Below are 16,333 nucleotides of genomic sequence, written 5' to 3'. Positions count from 1 at the left end.
CAATCATAGTCTTCCCTGACATTGATATGTGGTGGTTGGGACACAGAAGGCCTTTTTTTGCAGGAGTTGGGAAGATATGAATCTGGAGCTTCCATCATCCATTTTACTCCTCATGCAGAGTTTGACTGGAGAAGGAAGGAGGCTGAAGGGATAAGCAAAGTTGAGAAATGGGAAGTGCAGTTGAATCCTGAGTCTAGTGGACTTTCCAGCTACATGAGCTAATAAATTCTATTTTTAAAAAATTGAAGCTAGTTTGGTTTGGGATTTTATCACTTGTCATAACAAGAGTCCTAACTCATGCAGAACTTATCACAATTTCTAACAGGTTTATTGAGATACAATTCACACACCATTCAATTTGTCTATTTAAAACATTTTAAGTTATATATTTGTATAATTATTTATTGTCCCTTTTCCATTAGTTCCATGATAATAAGTATCATAGCTGTTTCGTTCACTATTATATCCCAAGTACCAAGACAGAACCCAGCTCAGAGTAAGTGCGCAATGAATAAGTGAATAAATGTATGAATGAATGAATATCCAACCTATGCTGGGTGCTTAGGATAATGAACCAAATTAGACATAACCTTGTTGCTCTGGAGGTCTAGCAAGAGAGATAGGTCTCTAAATAGGGAAATATTGGTAAGCAACAGAGGAAAGCTCAGGAAATTGTGCAGGACAGACATGGTTTACTATGACCTGCCCAAAATCTGACCTATTCATTAAGGCCTACTTTAAGTGCCTCCCTAAACCCTGCACTAAGAATTAATCTGACTTCATCTATATTCTTATATAAATTTGATAGATCTAAACTGACTCCACTACTTCTTAACTGCATAAACTTGAGCAAATTATTTAACCCCTCTGAACTTCATTTTTCAGAGTATTAGACATACCCTATAGTATCGACCTGGAAGGGTTATAGTGAGAATTAAGTGAAATAATTAATACACAGCATATCATATAATACCTGGATCAATATGTATCACCTATTACCATATTTACTGTGCAGTGAGGTTAAGTAGTTAGGAGCCCAGGCTATGCAGCCAGACTACTGCTTGGGTTCAAATTCTGACTCTACCTGTTACTAGCTGTGTGACCTTAGCAAGTTACTCAATTTCTCTGTGCCTCAGTTTTCTCATCTGTTTAAAAAAAAAAAACAATTTAGAGATAAGAGAAGTAAGTATGTCAGAGGGCTCCAGGGGGATTAAATTAACTGCGTAATACTTTAAAACACTTAGAATAGTGCCTGGCACAAGGTAAATACCTAATAAATATTTAACCAACTCACTTTTAACAAATCTTAGTCATAAGGGCTTGGCATGCCAATTATATTTTTTCCAAGTACACCTTTTAAAACTTAGTCTTGTTTAATTCTAAGGGCTTGACATGCTGATTATATATATTTTTTCCAATACATACATGAAATCATCTTACACACTTCCAGTGGCATAAGTCTTTCTTTTGGGAAATGCTACTCTCGACTCACACAGTCAATGATTTATAGTTCCCTGAACACACATGCTGTTCCTTGCCTTTGCCAGTGTTATTCCCCTGAAATGTCCTTGCTTCTCCTCATCACTTGGCTGCTCCTGTTTTTGTCTTCAAGACTCAGCTTGGGCATCATGTTCTCTGATCCCCACTGAGTTAGGTGCCTCCTCTGGGCCCCCCCAAGCCCCAGCACATCCCTCTATCACACTGATCACTCGGGGTATCACTGTTTCTGTCCTTCAGACAGGGGCGTGTGATCCTATTTCACAGCTCAGTACCTGGCAGAGAGTAGCACTCAGGAAGTCTTAATTGGACTGAAATAAAATGAAGTAGCCAAATACTTAACATAAATAAAATTTAATCAAAACATATTTTTGCAGTGTCTACTCAGTGCCAGGCCATATAAGTAGGCACTGTTGGCACAAAAATAAACGACTCATTTCCTGTCCTCATGGAACTTGAGGGGAGATGGACAAGTAAACAAGCGCACCCAAGTGTGATTGGGACTGTGTCTGCTGTGTGTGAGGTGGGGGCACGAAGAAAAGAGCTCTGGGGGCCAGGAGAGGCTTCAGAGCGTGAGCTGTTTTGAAAAGTGAGTGGAGGTTTACCGGCTGGTTGAGGGTAATGGGGTGGGGAGTAGAAGAGAGCGCTCTAAACAGATGGGGTGTAGCCACTCCAGGGAAAGTGCTGGGAGCCTCCCTGGGGACAGCAGGTTGAAGGCATAAAGTGATACCTAAGGTCACCCAAATGTATGCTTCACCACATGCTCACTGCTCTTTGAACCAGGGGGACGGGTAGAGGCACTTTTTTTTTTCCCTGATGGGGAAAGAACAGTAAGATCCAAGATAACCCAACCTCCCTCTTTATTAAACACCTACAGTTTGCTAATTTCTATTCCAGGCCACCCTGGGGAATAAGGGAGGGAAGAAAGAAGTATAAGACACTCTCCCACACACGTACTCATAATACGCATAATACAAATATATACCATACACAACTCACATTTGTATACTATAGAGTTTGCCCGCCTACAAGCCCAAATATCTATACTTCAGAGACCATCAGAGAAAATAACTTTAAAGTCCCTACTCCTCAATATTTACAACACCTAGGTTATGAGACATATTTAGGGAGACTGGCTAAAAGTTAAGCAATATATCCTTTCTTCTGGGGAAGTTTTCTCTGAGGTGATCCTACATTGAACCCCAATACAGAAAAGAAAGGGGAAAAAAAGGAAAAAAAAAAAAAAAAAGAGGGAAGCCTGGGTGGCTCAGTTGGTTAAGTGTCTGCCTTCAGCTCAGGTCATGATCTCAGGGTCCTGGGATCAAGCCCCGCATTGGGCTCCCTGCTCAGTGGGGAGCCTGCTTCTCCCTCTGCCTGCAGCGCCCCCTGCTTGTGCTCTCTCTCACACTGTGTCTCTCTGTGTCAAGTAAATAAATCAAATCTTAAAAAAGAAAGGCAAGGCAAGGCAAGGAGCTGCTCTTTGAAGCAAGTATTGGTCGGAGTTCTGCTGTGGGGCCATTGAGACACATCTGAGGCACCTGGGTCTCAGTGAAGCACAGAGATAAAAGTGCTTTAACCTTGGAAAATGCCAGAGCATCACTTAAACCACACTGTTTCATCCCTTCATACAATTACTTTTGTTGTGAATTGTGTTTTGGTAAAGAAACATCAGTTTACATTGAGGGAAATTCTAAGACGTAACGTTGTGGTTGCTGTAAGAACGTTTGATATTAAGGACATTGTCACATCCAGCATACAGAGTCTGCTTTACAGTTGCACAAGAGAAGTGCTTCTCTGAATAATGGGTTTTTTATTTTAAGGACCATCTCAAGACTGTGTATTTGATTATGTTTCTTGCCTTGCATGGCTGGTAAGGAAGCTCAAAGCCAATATTTTGGTCCAACTCTTACACATGCCTGGGAACTTAAAACATACCCACTTATCTCACCCCGCCTCCTCTTATTTTCTCTTAACTTTGTTTTCCCTTTACTCCAATTTTCTTATTTTTTTATTGATGTACTATGATGATTTTTTTAAAAGATTTTATTTATTTGGGGGTGCCTGGGTGGCTCAGTCGGTTAAGTGTCTGCCTTCGGCTCAGGTCCGACTGCTCCTATTCCCCCTGCTCGTGTTCTCTCTCTCTGTCAAATAAATAAAATCTTAAAATTTATTTATTTATTTGACAGAGAGCTAGAGAGAGAGCACAAGTAGGCAGAGCGGCAGGCAGAGAGAGAGGGAGAAGCAGGCTCTCTCCGCTGAGCAGGGAGCCCAATGCAGGACTCAATCCCAGGACCCTGGGATCATGACTTGAGCCAAAGGCAGCCGTTTAACCAACTGAGCCACCCAGGCGCCCCACTGTGATGATTTTTATAAAACACCTCAAAGCCTTTGTGGAAGGAACTGGTGAAAAAAATTCGTGAATTTAAATTATACTTATTAATTCAATGTAACAAAATATACACATCGTAAATAACAAATTACCTAAAATTCACTAGCACAAAGCTTACATGCACATGGCACAAATATAAAACAATATACACAGAGCACACATGCACATAATTCACAATCACAACACACCCTTAATGTCACACTCCCATGTAAACATGTACACATATACATATGTTGTGCCCATACCAAGCTGCTCTGCAAGGAGCCGGCCCTTCTCGGCGGGAACAACCCTCTCTTCCTCCATGTCACACTTGTTCCCAACCAGGATAACCTGTGCATTGTCCCAGGAGTAGGTCTTGATCTGAGTAGCCCTAAAGAGAGAAAGAGAGAGGACTGTGTTAATGACATCCTGCTACGCTGGAAAGAACCCTGCAAAACTCGAAGACATGGTTTCCCTTCCAGGGGGCTTGCTACACCCAAGTTACGTCAATGAACTCAGCTGAGGACAGACAGATGCCTGCCCCAGCTGGCTGTCACAGGTGCTGACCCATAAGCTCTTCTTGCAAACCTCACCCAGCTCCCAGAAGCCTTCCTCTAATACATCTGCCCATCCCTCTCCTCACTGGGCAGAGAGCTCTTTCTAAAACATCCTTTTTTTTTCTTTTTAAGATTTTATTTATTTTTTTTTTTAAAGATTTTATTTATTTATTTGACACAGAGAGAGACAGCGAGAGAGGGAACACAAGCAGCGAGAGTAGGAGAGGGAGAAGCAGGCCTCCCGCTGAGCAGGGAGCCCGATGCGGGGCTCCATTCCAGGACCCTGGGCTCATGACCTGAGCCAAAGGCAGACACTTAACTGACTGAGCCACCCAGGCATCCCTAAAACATCTATCTGACCACGGTAAGTCCTTTCTTAAAAGGACTCTCCTCTGGCCCCCTGACTAGAGTGTGATGAAGTCTAGATCCCTCAGGTGTTCAAGACCATTCACATCCTGTCTCTGTAGCTTTATCCCACTTCCTCCCACTTCTCTCCCATCCCAAAATGCTCTTCCATGGCTTGTGCTTTTGCCCAAAATGTTCTTCCATGGCATGACTGGGAGTCCCTTCCCCACACTAACTCATCCCCCAGGGCCCAGGGCTGATCTCATAATTCCTTGGGAGAAGCCTTCCCAGGCTTTCTCAGGCCCAGCTAGCCTCTCCCTCCTCCTCCTCTGTGACTTATAAACATTCACTGAGGCCTCAGATGGTGATTATTTGTAGAAACCAAAATGTCAGCAGTGGTTTCCTTCACATAGGATGGTTATGAAACTTTTTAAAAATACTTTTCTGTAGGGGCGTCTGGGTGGCTCAGTTGGTTAGCCAACTGACTCTTGATTTTGGCTCAGGTCATGATCTCGGGTCATGGGATCGAGCCTAGCATCAGACTCCAGCTCAGTGCAGAGTCTGCTTGTCCCTCTCCCTCTGCTCCTCCCACCTCCCTGCTCACTCGTTCTCTCTCTCTCTTTCTCAAGTAAATACATAAAACCTTTAAAAAAAATTGCTTTTCTTGGGGCACCTGGGTGGCTCAGTCGGTTGAATGTCTGCCTTCAGCTCAGGTCATGATCCCGGGGTCCTGGGATCGAGCCCCACATCGGGCTCCCTGCTCGGCGGGGAGCCTGCTTGTCCCTCTCCCACTCCCCCTGCTTGTGTTCCCTCTCTCGCTGTGTCTCTCTCTGTCAAATAAATAAATAAATAAAATCTTAAATTTTCTGTATTAAAAAATACAGAAAAATCTGTATTTTTCAAATTTTTGAAAGTGAGCATACGCTACTTATATAATGAGAAACAAAATTTTAATATAATGAATAAAATAGGACCCTTATATTGTGGATACATCTCTTTGTGGGGATGAGCCTAACTCTGTCTCTAACCACCCCATCAAATAGAAATGATTACTTCTCCTTTTGGTCCCCTACACCTTTACCATGGCACCTGCTACATTTGGCTGAATTTATAAGTCTCTCCTTGAAGGCAGGGGTAGTCTCATTCATCTTTGGAGTGCCAGTCCCCAGCACAGAGCACAGAAGGTGTCAGCAACTGTCTGATGAATGAGTAAGCCAGCTAATGGTTAATCCTGAAGCAGATCTTAAATGTTACCCTATCCTGACACTGACACTCAATCTAACTCAACCCTAACTGCAACCTGGACCTATTACCGACTCTGCTCATAAAGCTGATCCCCCACTAATCTTCTCTTTAAGGGGGAGAAGCCATTCCCTCAAGGTACAGAATTCACTCAGCCACATTTGTTGTGGGCTGACAAAGAGCCAGGTTGTGTGCTGAGCACTGGGACTTAGATGGCTAATCCAGGACCAAGTTGTTCAGAGGCAAAACTGAAAGGCCAGGGCTTGGGAGAAATAGACATTCAATCTTTAGCCTCAAGGCAGGTAACTGGAGCCAAGTCTCCATGTCTCCCCATACTCCTCTTCCTGTCATCTTCCTCCCTCCTCCCACCCTCATCCACTCTCAGCTCCCAGATTAGCAACTCAGGTTATTCTTGGAGGAATTGTCACCAAGTGTTAAACTCACTGTGTTCCTGAGACAGAATGAACAGGGACTGATGGTGAAAGGGAGGAAGGTCAGGCCAACAGGGAATGAGCAGTGTGAAGACACTTAAAAAAACAGCTTATCACTCCAGGGTAGGAGGTGGAGGGAAAGATGGAAAAGGAGGGGAAGAGGAGGAGGGGAGACAAATCATGACCGTAGAGAAGAGAGGGAATAAAAAGGGGGGAAAGGAAGAGAAAAGGGAAGAGAAAAAAAGGGAGTAAAGAGAAAAGAGAGGAAGGAAAGGAGGAAAAGGAAGATACAGGGTACTTGTTAGAAGAGAAGAAAGAGAAAGGAGGAAGGGGAAGATGCCCGGTAGGCTGGGAAGGAGAATGTCAACCACCATGAAGGACAGACATGTGCACGGCACCCTGGACAGGCTGCAAAGCCACTCTCAGTTCAAGGCTACAAGGCACCCACAGGACTCCACAAATCATGGCAACTGTTCCGTCGGAGAAGGGAAGTCCTCAAAGGGTGGCTATTATGCAAAGGGGAACAGGAGATAAGCTTGGCGCTGGCCAGCGCTGCTGCTGTATGCCTGGCCTGCTCAGCCTCTCTGATTCTGAACAAGACCCATGGCACAGATGTTCCACCTTCTCCCATCCTCATCCTTTCCACTGGGCAAGGGCCCCGGCCCTCCCTCTCACCTAACCTTCCCCTCAGCTCCCTTCTCCCGGTGAGTTATGCTCCAGGAAGAAAGATGTAAGTTACTCAGAGGTTGTACATCTGGAGCTGTGCTGATTTCCACTGTATACTGAATCTTTACAAACTTGGACTGGATGTACTCTTGACCCCCAGCCTAGGGATAAACTTTATGGGGGAGTCATATGTGCATTCACTCACTACTGGGACCAGAATGATCTTTCCAAGACATGAATCTGAACCTGTTGGTTCTCTGTTCAAATGTCATCACCTAGGGGATAAACTCCGAACTCCTTACCCCAGCACACAAAATTCTTCATGACCTCTGCTCTCCCTGTACCCTTCACTTACCATCTCACCTTTGCACATCTGCATTCTTTTCCTGGAATATTCTTATTTACTCACCCCCTGGCTAACTCCTGTTCATCTTACAAAATGTAGCATCTGTGTCAGCAACTCCAGGATCCCTCCCCTGACTCCCCAAGCCGGGTCAGAGCCCTCTGTTGGGCTCCCACAGCCCTGGTGCCTCTCCTCATTACTGCACATGTCACATGAAATTCTTACTGCTTGCTTACTGATCTGTGGTTTCCTCTCATCTGTGAGTTCCTTGAGGCCAGGAGCCACGTCTGATTCATCCAGATTGCCCTGGCATAAAGCACAAGGCCTAGCACACATTAGGTTTTTCTAGACAGTTTGATGAATAATGAATGAGTGAGGTGAATGAATGAATGAGGTGAATGAATGAATCTCATACCAATCTTGGACAGCATTGAAGGAATCCTCATTGGTAATGTCATACATCAGAATGAAGCCCATGGCCCCACGGTAATAGGCTGTTGTGATGGTCCGGTACCGCTCTTGTCCAGCTGTGTCCTGGGTAGGAAAAAGAAAGAGTTAGCCTCCTAGAAAGTCTACTTTTGTCCCTAAAAGGTCCTCAGAATAATTAACAAATAACCCAAGGTATATCTAAGGAGCACCTATTATGTGTCTTGTATTGTACTTGGTGGGTAGAATGTTTTGTTTGTTTGTTTGTTTTTAAAGATTTTATTTATTTATTTGACAGAGAGAGACACAGTGAGAGAGGGAACACAAGCAGGGGGAGTGGGAGAGGGAGAAGCAGGCTTCCCGCTGAGCTGGGAGCCCGATGCGGGGCTTGATCCCAGGACCCTGGGATCATGACCCGAGCTGAAGGCAGACGCTTAACGACTGAGCCACCCAGGCGCCCCAATAAAATGGTTTTTAAAACCTCATAAAAAGGGCGCCTGGGTGGCTCAGTCGTTAAGCGTCTGCCTTCGGCTCAGGTCATGATCCCAGGGTCCTGGGATCGAGTCCCACATCGGGCTCCCTGCTCGGCGGGAAGCCTGCTTCTCCCTCTCCCACTCCCCCTGCTTGCGTTCCTGCTCTCGCTATCTCTCTCTCTGTCAAATAAATAAATAAAATCTTTAAAAAAAAAAAAAAAAAAAACAAACAAACCTCATAAAAATTTGGGCACCTGGGTGGCTCAGTCAGTTAAGTGTGTGCCTTCAGCTCAGGTCATGGTCTCAGGGTCCTGGGATCGAGCCCTGTGGTGGGCTCCCTGCTCAGCGGGGAGGCTGCTTCTCCCTCTCCTTCTGTTCCTACCCCCCCACACTCTCTCTCTCTCAAATAAATAAATAAAAATCTTTAAAAAATAAATAAAACCTCATAAAAATTAATAAGAAAATAATTGGGGAGTGCCTGGCTGGCTCAGTCAGTAGGGCAGGCAACTTTTGATCTTGGGGTCATGAGTTCAAGCCCCATGTTGAGGGCAGAGTTTACTTAAGAAAAAAAAAGAAAGAAAGAAAATAATTGAAATTCCAACAGAAAAAAGGGCAAGCCCCGCATTGGGCTCCCTGCTCAGCAGGGGGCCTGCTTCTCCCTCTCCCACTCCCCCTGCTTGTGTTCCCTCTCTTGCTGTGTCTCTCTCTGTCAAATAAATAAATAAATAAATAAATCTTTAAAAAAAAAAAAAGAAAGATTTTAACTATTCTTTTTTTTTTTTTTTTAAAGATTTTATTTATTTATTTGACAGAGAGAGAGAGATAGCGAGAGCAGGAACACAAACAGGGGGAGTGGGAGAGGGAGAAGCAGGCTTCCCGCGGAGCAGGGAGCCTGATGCGGGACTCAATCCCAGGACCCTGGGATCATGACCTGAGCCGAAGGCAGACGCCCAACCATCTGAGCCACCCAGGCGCCCCAGATTTTAACTATTCTTAATTATAATTCCCATTATAGATGAGTATGTAGTGAGATGTGCAACCTCACTCCTTGCTCATGGAAACTTGCTTCAGTCTTTCTGAAAATCAATTTGGAAGTCTCAAGACCATTAAAAATATTTGCAAACTGAGGGTTCTAGAGGGGAGAGGGGTGGGAGGATGGGTTAGCCTGGTGATGGGTATTAAAGAGGGCACGTTCTGCATGGAGCACTGGGTGTTATATGCAAACAATGAATCATGGAACACTACATCAAAAACTAATGATGTAATGTGTGGTGATTAACATAATAAAAAAATACAGAAAAAAAAATATTTGCACTCTTAACACAGAAATTTTCTTCCTTAAAACTTTTGCTACAAAATTAGAAAATCAGCCCTATGCACAAAAATATTTGTTGGGACAGGAGACAATGCTTGTACATGTGATATAATATCAGTTTTGTAACTATATATGCAGAGAAGAAAACATCAAAAGATTAATAGTGATTATCTCTGTATGAGAGTCAAGAATTACAGGGATTTTAAACTTTTTCATGCACTTTTATTTCCTCTACAATAAGCACATATTGCTCTTACATAGGGAGAAACAAATATTTTGCTTAAAATCCTTTAACGATCCTTTTTTTTTAAAAAAGATCTTATTTATTTATTTGTCAGAGAGCACAAGCAGGGGGAGCGGCAGGCAGAGGGAGAGGGAGAAGCAGGCTCCCTGCTGAGCAAGGAGCCCGATGCGGGACTCCATCCCAGGATCCTGGGATCATGACCTGAGTCGAAGGCAGGTGCTTAACCAACTGAGCCACCCAGGCGTCCCCCAACACAATTCTTTATCTCAAGCAGATCACAGTCTAGTTGGAAAGACAGACATATAAGCAAGCAAGCAAAAACAAGACCAACAGTAAAGTGTTATTGGAGCACATTGGGATGTTTCACGTATGTCCACACAGTCCTTATGTGAGGGACCAGCCAATCTTCTGTTTCATTACAATTTTAGAATGCATGATACTTGAGCATGTATAAAACATCTCTTCATATATTAGCTTACTTAAATTTTATAAAATCCCTGTGAGGTAAGTATTATTAGCATTTACATTTTATAGTTGAGAATGCAAAAATGCAGCCAGGGTAAGTGACTTTCCCAAGGTCATAAAGCTAGTGACAAAAGCTATGCCTTAAATCCAGGGCTTCTGATTCCAAGTCCAATGCACATACCACTAAACCTCAATCAATGAAGGACATGTGCACAAATACTTCCTGAACACAATCTATAATGATAATAAAAACAAATAAGGGAACAATAATAACTACAGTATGCCATTATTTGTACATATGTTGCACCTGTTAGCCACATACTTCAGAAAAACCCTGTAGGATATATATGGCTACTCCATTTTACTCCAGATGAGGAAACTGAGGCTTAGAGAGATTGCCACTAAGTGTCAGAATTGCAATTCAAAATAAAGTCTATCTGACTTTATCTGACACTCATTACAATTTATACCTTAGCCATGAACCATACTTTGTGTGATATAACATAGAACAAACACTATCCCTGCCCTCAGGGAGCCTCAGTAAAAGTGCAGAGGTAGCTAAGACATACACCAGTAGACTGATAATAAGAAATATGTGGCAATATGTCATGAGTTCCAGATAATCAGTATGAAGAAAATGTGTTACACATGTCAGGTAAGGTAGAAACATGGTGGTTTTGGGTAATTATAGAAGATGTCAAAGCAGAGATAGTGTATCAGTTAGGATATACTGAGTTATTCAATAACAAAGCAATCCCCAAATCTCAGCAGCTTAAACAAGGTTTTATTTTTTACTATTGCTCCATATCCATTAAGCGTTGGCTGGGTGCTCTGCTTTTTGTCTTCCTTATTCTAAGATAAAGACTGACAGAGCAGCTACCAGAGGGAAAAAGTGTGTGAGTCATGTGTTGGCTCTTAAAACTTCCACTTCTCCCATTTCACTAGCCAAAGCAAGTCACACACCCACATCCAAGAAAATGAAATCTTATAATATGCCCAGGAGGAGAATCATAAATGTGGTAGACAGCGTAGCTCCCACTAATGGAATCTGTACCAAGTCCAGAAGCATTGGCCTGAAGATGTGCTTATTTGACAATAGTAGGAGGACAACAAGGACTTTTCTAAAGAAGAATTTTCCAAACAGAGAAGTGAAGGAAAAGTATTTTGGCAGAAGGAAGAGTTTTTGCCATTGAGTACTCCAAAAGAAAAGGAATGGCAGGAAATGGGAAATGGGTACGTGCTGAAACTGGAAAAAGCTTTAAATGTTGTGCTATGGGGTTTGGACTTTATCTTTTTTTTTTTTAGGCTCCATGCCCAGCACAGAGCCCAATGTGGAGCTCGAACTCATGACCCCAAGATCAAGACCTGAGCTGAGATCAAGAGTCAGACACTCAACCAACTGAGACACCCAGACACCTCTGGACTTTATCTTTTAAAATAAAAGATTTTTGAGGCAGGGAATTAATATAATTAGATCTGAACTTTATTTAGAAAGATCACTCTGGCTGTGATGTGGAGAATGGACTGGAAAAAGAGACGGGAAGCAGGAAGGCTAGTTAGAAGATCTTTGCAGTGGTTCAAATGAATCCCAGTAAGGATTGAACTAGAGTGGTAGCAATGAGAATGGAGTAGAAACAGATCCAAGAGATGTTTAAGAGGTGAACTCTAGGGCATGGTGATGGATTAGAGGTGAAGAGATGAGAAATCAAAGATAAGGTATGTTTCTGGCAGGGCTCATTTTCTCCATGTCCTCAGCAATTCAGCTCTGGCCCAGACTTGCACAACCTTACTCAGCAAAACAAAATCTGTACTTACTACACCCACCATCCTTGGGGAGCATATAAATCTCCATCTCCTTTTGTTGAGCATAGTCTTTGGGTGTCTTACTCTTCACCTGAAGCAGCTTTATTCCTTCTAACCACATACAGTACTTCTCCCTAAGAGTTCTGGCAAATAGGGGCACCTGGGTGGCTCAGTCATTGGGCGTCTGCCTTTGGCTCAGGTTATGATCCCAGGGGCCTGGGATCGAGCCCCGCATTGGGCTCCCTCTCAGTGGGAGGCCTGCTTCTCCCTGTCCCACTCCCCCTGTTTGTGTTCCCTCTCCCGCTATGTCTCTCTCTGTCAAATAAATAAATAAAATCTTAAAAAAAAAAAAGAGTTCTGGCAAATATAATTTTCTCCAGTTCATAAATGAGTGAGCAGATGAATGAATGAATGAGTGAAGAGATGGATGAGTGAGTGAACACGTAACTTAGGCACTACTGAGAGAAATCATCAGTTTGCCTACCTACGCAGAAGCCTTGTGTGTACCTATGGAACACTTCAGCAGTATTTGATTTACCCCACCCCCATACACTCTTCACTCAGCTTCCTGAGCTCCTCGGAGTCAACACCGATGAGACTCTCAACAAAGATGAGACTCTTTCCACCCATCTGAAGGCCAGGCCCCAAATCTTGTCCTGGAGGATTTAGAATTTAGCCAACCATCCAGAGTAGTGATCTAGAGGCCCAGGCAAGATTTCTGAGAAGCTGCACTGCTAGCAGGTCTCAACTCTTCTCACTCCATCTGTGTTGTACCATTTCCCTGTGAGAGTTTCTAGTCCCCCACCTCTGACTGGAGCCTGGCCCTGTGCCACAGCTCTTTGACAGAAGAGTCCTGTCACCCAATTGATATCCAATTAAGCCCCACATTGGGAGTAGAGATTACATTACAATACAATACAATACAATACAATCCTGGTATGGAATAATAAGTGAGCTTGGACATGGAAACAGTTTCATCTCCATGCTCCTAGTGCCTAGCACAGGGCTGTGCATACAGTAGGGATTCAATCACCATTTGCTAAACAAAAAGGCCACATAGTTTTGAGATTGAGAGCATGGTCTCTGGAGTTAGACTCCTGGGTGTGAATCCCTGTTCTAACCGCATACCACGTGGCAATGGTAGGCAGCCTCTAAAATGCCTCCCAATGATCACTGTCTCCTGGTATTTATCCTCTTGTGTAATCCCCTCCCGCCTTGGGCAATTTGCCTTTTTGAGCCGTATTCTCTTCGTCTATAAAGTGGGAATAATAGCAGTATCTACTTATTGTGAAGATTAAGAAAGTTATTATATCTAGGGGCGCCTGGGTGGCTCAGTCGTTAAGCGTCTGCCTTCGGCTCAGGTCATGATCCCAGGGTCCTGGGATCGAGTCCCGCATCGGGCTCCCTGCTTGGCCGGAGGCCTGTTTCTCCCTCTCCCACTCCCCCTGCTTGTGTTCCTGCTCTCGCTATCTCTCTGTCAAATAAATAAATAAAATCTTTAAAAAAAAAAAAAAAGAAAGTTATTATATCTAAAATGCTTGGAATGGTTCCTAGTACATAGTAAGTGCCATAAAGGAATCAGAATTGTTATTTCTGCACTTCCAGAGTTAGCCCCAGGAACAAGGCCAGCTTCCCAGGGTCTGCCCAGCTGGAGTAGATGAGCTTCATGCTATGTGTCACTTCCCACTCATTCAAACCTGCCCAGAGCTGCCTCCAGCCAGAGTCTTAATATGATGCTTCTCTCAAAGAGTAGCAAATGGCCTGATAGAAAGGGAACAGATGAGTGTAAAAGTTGAGCAGGGCTTGGTCTGACTCCCAGCTCTGCATTCATCAGTTGTGTGATTTTGGAAAGCTTGGCTTTTTTCATCTCTCTGACACTCAGCTTCCTCACATCTAGAATAGAAATAATAATGCCTACATTGTAGGCTGTTTGCAATTAAAGAAGATTTTTTAAAATGTCTAGCTCATAAGCGGTACTCAAATATGAGAGTACATACCATTTTCATTATTACTTAACTCTTCTAAGCCTTAGTTTTCTCATTTGTAAAGTGGTGATAATAATACCACCTTTGAAGTGCTTGTGTGAGGATTACAGATAGTGCTTGTGTGAGGATTACAGATAATGTCTTTTTAGAACGTGGCACAATGCCAGGCACACAGTAGGTGCTCAGTAAAGCTCATAGGAGCTCCTGCTACTACTGTTGATATTGTTGTTATGGTTATTTCACTTCAAGAAAAGCAAGGTTGGAACAACAACAATCCAGCACTCACTATCCCATGCTCAATGGAAAGTAGCCCAGAGAACTGCTCCTGAACCTCCCTCTCTCTCCCTCTCTTTTATTTTAAAAAATCACTTTGACAAACATTGATTCCCCTCCTACTGATGAGAGTCAGAAATAGAACCAAAGAGGAGACAGGAACGAGGAGAAAGAAAGAGTCATGACTCACTGGCTACTTGAGGAAGGAGACCATGTCATCAAGAACAATCAATTCACTCCTATGAAACTGGCATTCATTGAGCTCTTCATATGGGCAGAGCATTATGCCAGAGAATGGACACCAGGGTGTGCAAGCCACTGCCCCAGCCTCCAGCAGCCCCATGTGGCAGACAGACACATAGGCAAGGGGGAAAGACGCTAACATCAACTATGTGCCAGACATTTTGATAAATGCTTTATATATGGGATCTCATTATTTACAGTAACAAAATAAAACTACTAGTTGAGCACTGTTAAATGCCAGGCACCATGCTAAGCATCTTTCCTATTTTATTTAATTATCAAACAGTCTTGAAATACTGTTATCTCTATTCACAGATGAGAAAAAGTTCAATAACTTGCCTAAGATCTTGCAACCAGTTCGTGGCAGACAGATTCAAACCTGGTTCCAAAGTCTATGCTCTTCCCAGGATGCCCTTTATTTCACATCACTTCTCTTAATTGTTACAGCAGCCTAAAGCAGGGTAAGTTTGAGTCTCCATTCTATATATAAATTAGCTGAGGATCACAGAGGTTAAATAAATTGCTAGAGTCACAAGCTATAAGGAGACAGAGTCAGGATTCAAATTCTGTCTTTTGACCACAGCCTGTGCATTTTCAGTACAACCTATAGCCCAACCAGACTATGTATTCTTGATCCCTTTATGCCCCCTAAGACAGGATCCAGCTCACTCTGCAGCACCCTCCCCCTCCCAGATAGGAGGTCCTCTAAGGCTTCCTGGGGCGAACAATCTCCCCTCCACCAGAGGGTAAGGCTGTACCCACAGAGCTTAAATGGAATCACATGCGTCTGGCACTCAGGTGCTCAACCAATATTAGTTATCTTCTTTTTTTGTTTGTTTTTTTAAGACTTTATTTATTTATCTGAGAGAAAGAGAATGAGAGACAGAGAGCATGAGAGGGAGGAGGGTCAGAGAGAGAAGCAGACTCCCTGCTGAGCAGGGAGCCCGATGCAGGACTTGATCCCGGGACTCCAGGATCATGACCTGAGCCGAAGGCAGTCTCTTAACCAACCGAGCCACCCAGGCGCCCCTAGTTATCTTCTTTATCTACCACTGAATCATACCCAACACAGACCCTTCATTTCTTTCTAGAGTTTCCTCATGGTCGCCCACACGTGCCACACTCATTTCTGCCCCATTATTTCTGTTCATGCTACTCTCTGCCACATCTGCCCTCTCTCAGCTCCTCCACTTGTCTTGACTACCAGATTGTTGAATTCTAAAGTTAAAAGGAAACCTTAAGAGTTATTCAATTTGCTCTCTCACTCAAAATAGGAATTTACTGCAGGGCATACTTGTATTGAGTGTTTCTAATGTTGGATGCCCACCACCTTAAAAGGCAGTGGTTCCACTGATGGACAGTTCTGATTATAAGAACATTTCTTCCTTCTGTTGAGCTGAACTCTGCATGTGGTAATTTCTATCCATTGATTTAATTCTGTTCTCTGGAGACACAAAGAATAAATCTAATTTTTCACTCATGTGGCAGCCTTCCAAATATTTAAATCCTATGTTTGTTTAGCTCTTAGACGTTATAAAGTTTGTTCTTATTATCTCAGTTAATTCCCAAAGAAATCCTATGAGAGAAGAACCAAATCCCCATTCCACAACAGAGGCAACTGAAGCTTGTGGAGGCTAAGGACAGTGAATGATGGAAA

At 43.4% G+C, this 16,333-nt stretch overlaps 1 protein-coding gene across 2 annotated transcripts in view; it reads right to left on the bottom strand.

Annotated features, from left to right (window-relative positions):
* RAB3B (RAB3B, member RAS oncogene family) overlaps window positions 1-16,333 on the bottom strand; it is a 75,107-nt gene that overhangs the window by 17,509 nt on the left and 41,265 nt on the right. For both annotated transcript variants that reach the window (XM_036108403.2, XM_078073160.1), the window contains exons 3-4: window positions 7,865-7,983; window positions 4,132-4,256 (exon numbers count right to left, since the gene is read on the bottom strand). In XM_036108403.2, the coding sequence (XP_035964296.1) occupies window positions 4,132-4,256; window positions 7,865-7,983 (244 nt within the window). The remainder of the gene's footprint in view (window positions 1-4,131; window positions 4,257-7,864; window positions 7,984-16,333) is intronic.

Source organism: Halichoerus grypus, chromosome 5, assembly GCF_964656455.1.
Source record: "Halichoerus grypus chromosome 5, mHalGry1.hap1.1, whole genome shotgun sequence".
NCBI classification, from domain to species: domain Eukaryota; kingdom Metazoa; phylum Chordata; class Mammalia; order Carnivora; family Phocidae; genus Halichoerus; species Halichoerus grypus.
The sequence above is the reverse complement of the archived record's forward strand: the minus strand, read 5'-3'. Positions and strand labels throughout refer to the sequence as shown.